The following is a 7,254-nucleotide window of genomic DNA, read 5'->3' on the forward strand; positions in this document are numbered from 1 at the left end:
ACACCGCAGCTTTATTTTGTTAATTGCACCTTAAAAACGAGTATTGTTTTGTTGTCGCGGTTAACTAGGTGCGTAAGGAGTACAGAAAGTTCATAAGAAGACACTCATGGCTGCCCAAGTGTCTGCGCTGTTCAAAGACAGTAACAGGCAGTTCCGGTGGCGGGTCTTCGGGAACGAGCGTAGGAGCAGCGGGAGTAAACGGAGGCAAGGACTTTTCATCCCACAACACATCCTCGAACCCGTCGGCCCCGACGACCGATAGCTCTGGATTATCGCCGCACGCGGCATCAAATGTGGGTACTCCGGCAAACAATCACCCAAATAACAACAACAACAACAACAACAACAACAACAACAACAACAATCTACTGACAGCAACGTCACCAAACAACAATACGAATCTTTCGATAAATGTCAACCTGAACAATTTATCTGTGAGATCGCCAAACGGGGCACACCAGATGCACATGATGGCACCTAGCAACCACAATAGGCATCCTGGCCAGCAAGGTATCCATAAGCCGCTTATACACCAAACCAGGAAACCCGTTCGAGGTCTCTCGCTTCACTCTCGCATAGTTTATCATTATTTATTATTTATTAACCTGTTTTTTTATTTCAATTAGATTTTACAATTATTAGATTACTTTTTTTAGTTTTTTTACTCGAGCCATCAATCACTTTTTTTTTTTTTTTAATCATCGATTTAGAAGCAACAAATCCCATGCATTTTATTTATTTTTTTTTTTTTTTTTCATTTAATAATTTATTTTTGTATATAGTTCAGATAAAAATTTTAGAAATTACGGGTTTTTTCATTAATTTTTTTATTATTTGTACGCTAAAAAAATTTTAATTAAAATTAAGACATTTGATAATTTTTTTTTTTTTTTTCAAATTATCAGACGTTTGCTAATTTTAGAATTGCCAAAAAAAATTATTTGCGTATAAATAATAAAAAAAAGTAAATAAAATAATGAGAGACTGCAAAAAAAATAAATATTTAATCACTGATAATATATTTAGTCAAAAAAAGTCACATGTAATTATGAATTATTATTACTAAACGTAAGAAAAAAGAAAAATGAGGCAACTCGTTACTCTTAAAACTAATTATTATTTCAGTAGTACATGCATGTAATTATCTATAATAATAATAATAATAATCCATCCATCGTATATATTTATTTGCCATCTCTCACTACCGCTTTGTAAATACAAACTTACGCACTATATTTAAAAGTTGAATATTAAACAATAACTTAAACTAAAAAACGCTGGGAAAGCGGACACACACAGTCACATTTCATTTCAATTATTATCATCACTATTATTTATATTTTTATTATTATCATCATAATTATTATTATTTTTTAAGCCACAAATGAAAAATGTATAAAGACCTCTACTAACACATGATGGTGGTTTTTCCGTGATTGCGCCCAGCGGGGGTTTGGTGTACGCGGTGTCACGGTTACTTTGTTGTACACTGTGTGCAATTCGTATGCAATTCGGCGAACTGTTGACAAATTGTTCACATACTTTATACTATATACTGTATACTTATACTACTATTAATATTTAAATTTATTTATTTGTTATTCGGAATAATATTTTTTTTATTTTATTAGTTCGAAAGATTCGTATGGTATACATTAGCACAATATATTACTTTATTAATTAGCCGATAAAAAAAATTTATTTATTTTTATTTTAATTGAAAATAATTTTTTTTTATTATTTATTGAAATTTTTTTCTAAAGTTTTATTGCAGTAATAATTTTTTAATAAAAAAAAAAAAATTATTAAAATTTGTCAAAAAAATTTTTTTAACAAAAAAATTAATGAAATTTTTTAATAAAAATATAAATAAAAAAAAAAAAAAAAAATTAGAGATAAAATATTTAAGCTTTATTTGTCGGCTAAAAAAACATAGATAATAAATTAGTACTTAACACTTGGCTTACACTGGCTAGCGCATGCATCTCATATATATTTATAAATTTATCCATCTACATGGAAGTAGGTGTATAAATATATATATATATATATATATATATATATATATATATATATATATATATATATATATATATATATATATATATATATATATATATATAACATACGAAACATACATCGATCCAAGTGACGGTAGGCCAACTCGCCTCGTTGATATGCGATACATAGAAGCAGTACTGTAGCGCAGGCTGTAGCCTAGATCTGTCGGATCCACGACTCGACAACTATTTCTGCTGATTAATATAAACGACTACAATACCATACAATACCAAGACCGAGTTTAATTAATTGCATAATAATGTAGTTAAGTTAAACAGCAGTAGTAAACAACAGCAACAACAACAACTCAGTTCCAATAACAGAAACAGAAACAGAACATGTTACATAAAACCAAATTTTATCGACGCTATATCTTTATTTAAATTAATAATCTACTATCTGGTCTGTCTTTTTTTTTTTGTTTTTACTTTAAATGTACTAATTATTTCCCGACAAATTCTAATAAAATAATTACCGTGAAAAAATAAAAAAAGGATGGTTGAGTAGACAGAGATTGAGAACGACAGACGATTGCTTTACAGTACTTGATGTCAGGGCGAGGCTGGCCAAACAACGATAGACAACCAGCGGCACCGGTGGCACCAGTAACTCGCGAGACGGCATCTACAGATGCATCCGCAGTCGCTACTTTGCCGCACACTCGTCACGCATTTTTTCCGTCAGCTCCTAATATCCCAAAATCTGCGACCGCCACTTGGGGCCCTATTAACAAAAACCTCATGTGGAAGGTAACTAATCGCAAATCGCATATCGCATAACAATAACCGACAATTCTTTTATTTATTACTGGTGCACAGAAAATTTTTTTCTTTTTTACTGGCTTCTCTCGCCTGCTAATTAACGATAACTAACTGCTAATCACTAATTACTAATTACTGAGTATCAGTATCTGCTTTCTGCACCCACAACTTTAACGCTTACTTATTTTGTTTATGTTTTGACTTTGACTAGGTATTTTATATAGATTATTATTGTATTGAATATATATATGAAACTTTTGTGAGTTATTTTAACTGAGATCCCGTTTTTGGTTCAGTAATTTAATAGTTTTGTCGAGCTTTCATTTGAATTACCAAAACTTTTTATGTTTTTTTAACTAACAAGTTTCACGACACCGAGTGTTTTGTTGAGTTTTCATGTTTTCAGATTTAATTAATTTTATTTTAATATATATTGAATGGAAATCTAACTTTTTTTGGAACTCAAATTTTTAATTAATGTTTTTCTGTGTGAAAAAAAATAATAATTGGATTTTTATAGATTAGTTAATTAATTTTTTTTATATATTGAAAAAAAAAATAAACTTGATTCAAAAATTTGATCTAAAGTCATGATATAAAATTTTAAAATTAGAATTTTAATAAATTTATAATTTTTTTTTAATTTTTATAGTCAAGTTTACTTTTTTTATAAGTGTAATAAATTAATATCAATATTATTTATAAAATTAATAAAAGAAATAATTTTTATAATAATAAAAAAAAATTCATAAAAGTTTCAAAATAAACTTCCCAAAAAAAAAAAAAAAAAATCAAAAAAACTAAACAATAAATTTAATTCCACAGAACATTTCTTTTAAGTCATATTCCCGTGATTCCGGACACGGCGGTTCCGAGCAAGAGGAATCCCCGCGTACTCACAACACAATGACCCTCGGCGGACACACAGGACGAACTCGGGGCAGCAGCAGGCAGCTGATGACCGACATCACCAACTTAGACATCAACAACCGATCATCGAGCATCGCGGGAGTAGCCGGGGGACTGGGTCGCCGAGCAGCCTCTCCGTACAACCACACTTACACGGAGATCCGGGACGGGAGTCGCCCGGGAACGGGGTATCACACGAACCACACTCACGTGCACCTGTCCCGCGGGCTTGTGGGCGAGGACGATCCCGTCTACGAGGAGATAGAGAGGAACGGGAGCGGCGTCGTCGGGGAGATCCAGGTCTCTGACATGTCCGACGAGGACGGCCGTCGCCAGAGCGACATGAGCCGGCAATCTTCGCGCAGCTACGGCGACCACCGGCCGCTTATCCCGTACTCCCCCGCGAATGACCGGAACTTTGTCCACTACGGACAGTCGATGGACCGGAACAACCTCCTGCAGTACGAGCCCTCCCAGTACAGCCCGGCTCAGGAGCGGACTCTCAACGCCTGTTGGGAAAAGCTCAGGCGCCAGCAGGCCAAGTACGAGCTAGGCGAGATCAACAATCGCCTCCAGTCAAACACCTACGGGATGTCTCAGCCCGACCACACCAGGACCGTCGCCGTCCTTGATGGACATACTGTCGTTTGTCATCTACAACCTCAGACGGACATGTACACCGGTCGCGGGGTTCCTCCGCCCTCTTACAGCGAGTGTTAATAGATCATCAATCAATCTGTGTTACGTCATTACGATATTTAATTTTTTAATCAATCAATCGGTATAAATAGTAATTGATATCAATGTATATTAATTAATCCGTTACTGATGCTAAAATTCTATCAAAGATAAGGATTATTTTTTTTTTATTTGCTGATTAAAAAAAAATTTAATTTAATTTTAAGAAAATTATTTTCAATGTTTTTTTGAAAAATATTTTAGTATAAGAAAAAAATTTTTTTTAATTTTAAGTACAAGGAAAAAACAAGATGTGATACTAAATAAAAAAAAATTCAGATAGTAGCTAGTATAATCCAGATATCACTGAGTATAATCTGGGATAATATCTAGTGTCATCTTGGTCTTTCCGTGTAGAATTAAAAAAAAATTTATTTTTTAGAAAATTAATTAAAATAATAAAAATTTTTCATTTTTAATTGAAATAACGAAAAATCCATCTTTGAAAATAGTAAAAAAAATATCATCAGTAACGCGATATTTAAATATAAAAGACATAATAATTATATTTAATAAAATAATAATAAAATAAACTTTGAGGACGTCCTACCTCGGGCAATGACGTTACCGCGTTAGTCCAGGCTCAATAATCAGTCGCCGTTCTTAAGAAAACAAAATAATAAAGTAATAAATAAATAAATAGTTATTATTAATAATATAAGTATGATAAATGATTAAAAAAAAAAAAAAAAAAAAGTATAAAGTGATTTAATTATTTTCGGAGGTTTTAGTTATTTTTATTAATTTTTCGCAGGCCGAAATCTGCAGGAATGACTGCTTAGTTGAGACGGAGGAATATTAAGTGAAGTGAGGCATTTTCTTTAATTAATACAATTAATCAATTATTAACTGAGGATAATAAATAATAACTATTATTATTGATAATGGTAATGAGTGAAGACAAGTACGCGAGAATTATCGGAAAGGCGGTGGACAACGCAAGTTTAAGATAAAGACATTAAATGTATTTTATTATTATAATTGTAACATGGTCGGTTAATTTTAGGAGGAAAATTGTATAATTGTATTAATAATTTTGTAAATAATTACATACGTACTCGGAGTAAGTAGGAGGTTTATAAATTTAATAATTTTACAATACATATCTATGTGGGTGACGATAAATAAGAGGACTAAGATTATTAATTATTTCTATTAAATTACCTTTTAAATAATTTCGATTAATAAAAGGATTTTGTAATTAATTTTTTCATTAATTAAAAGTCAAAATATTTATTTAGTTAATTTTTTTTTTTTTTTAATTATCCTCACTAGTGTAATGAAAGAAAATAAAATAATAAAAAGGAAATAAAATTTCCTGATAAATAATTACAAATGATTTATGAGTAATGAGAGTTTTAAAAATTGTAACGAGTAATGACTAATAATTAACGACCATGATTAATAAATTCTTCGCCCTCTTTCCCGTAATCTCACTAATTGTAAATTGATATAATATTTGAAACGTTGCGTTATTCGTCACAAATGTTATTTTTATAAATATATGTAGAATTATATATTATATATATATATATATATATATATATATATATATATATATATATATATATATATATATATATATATATATATATATATATATAAATGTATGTATACAATATTGATATTATATAAATATAAATATTGGTTTAAATTGTACTGATAATGAACGAATGATATGCCGTGAAGAAATGAGAGGAAATAAGTTTAAAAAACCTGGAAAAATAATAATCAATTGATCACTATTATTATTATTATTATTATTATTATTATTAATTATTATTATTTATTAATATTAATATAATTAGATAGCGTGATTTTAAAATCGCCGATAAAAAAATGGCGAAAAACTTAGTCACTGTTTTTTACTATATTTTTTAAGTAGATAGATTAATATCTTATTCGCGTCTCATATATAATAGATTAGACTTACGTGCTCTATTTATTTTTATTTTGTACTAGGCATTAATTAATTCATTAAAATTATTATTTTTTGTTATAATTTTTTTTTTTTCAAAATTTATTTTATTTTTAGTTGCAATATTCATTTTTGCAAAATGTCGAGATGTTCTGTCGGAAGAAACTGCCGAATTTGAAATTTTTATTTTATTCATAAATTATAATTTTTTTTTTTTTACAATAAACTCGACGTTTATTTCTCAATTAAACAGTAATTTACTGTAACTACAAAATAAAAAATAATGAAAGCGAAAAATTAAAAATTAGCGTAATGAAATCTTTAAAATTGATTAGATTGTAATAGTATAGTTTGTGTATAAATCCTTAATCACAAATTGACCCATCTTTGCACGCATATTTGCAAAAGTAGAATTTTCTCAATTTAAAAAAAAATATTGACGTAAATCCGGACTTTGCTCCTGTCGGCAACGAACACAGTGAAAAATTTTGCGTCAAAAAATTTTTATGTTAAATATTTGACACTTTTTTTTTTTTTTTTTTTTTTTTTTTTTTTTTTTAAAGTAAAGACGCAAAATTTTTTAATTGTGAATAAAAAAAAAATTATAGCAGAAATTTTTCTGTTTAATGAGAGATAAAAGAATGAACGCTTTTGTATGAATGACGAAAAAAAAAATGTAAACCGTCAAACGTTGATACGTTTTATGTTATTATTATTATTATTATTATTATTATTATTATTATTATTAATAATATTACAATTATTAATTATTATTATTATCAATATAATTACTGTAGTTACTTATTCCCCGTTATCCTTGGAGAATTTATTTCCGACATTGTATATAATGTAAATAATGCTTTGTAC

The 7,254-nt window shown here is 29.1% G+C and overlaps 2 protein-coding genes across 10 annotated transcripts in view; one reads left to right on the forward strand and one right to left on the reverse strand.

Annotated features, from left to right (window-relative positions):
* Positions 1-6,604, forward strand: part of LOC141527026 (latrophilin Cirl) — a 142,032-nt gene extending 135,428 nt beyond the window's left edge. For 6 of the 9 annotated variants that reach the window (XM_074242262.1, XM_074242263.1, XM_074242261.1 and 3 more), the window contains 3 exons: positions 69-293; positions 2,604-2,810; positions 3,648-6,604. In XM_074242262.1, coding sequence (XP_074098363.1) covers positions 69-293; positions 2,604-2,810; positions 3,648-4,451 — 1,236 coding nt within the window. In that variant the 3' untranslated portion in view covers positions 4,452-6,604. Of the gene's footprint in view, positions 1-68; positions 511-2,603; positions 3,336-3,647 lie in introns of those variants that run through there. The other 3 variants (XM_074242266.1, XM_074242267.1, XM_074242265.1) reach the window with 3 other exon arrangements.
* The window catches only part of Vlet (COMM domain containing 10 protein valette), a 154,030-nt gene that overhangs the window by 134,373 nt on the left and 12,403 nt on the right, over positions 1-7,254 (reverse strand). The window lies entirely within an intron of this gene.

The sequence above is a fragment of the Cotesia typhae genome, unplaced genomic scaffold, assembly GCF_013202065.1.
Source record: "Cotesia typhae breed Kobodo isofemale line unplaced genomic scaffold, CoteBio_Ctyphae contig_4, whole genome shotgun sequence".
NCBI classification, from domain to species: domain Eukaryota; kingdom Metazoa; phylum Arthropoda; class Insecta; order Hymenoptera; family Braconidae; genus Cotesia; species Cotesia typhae.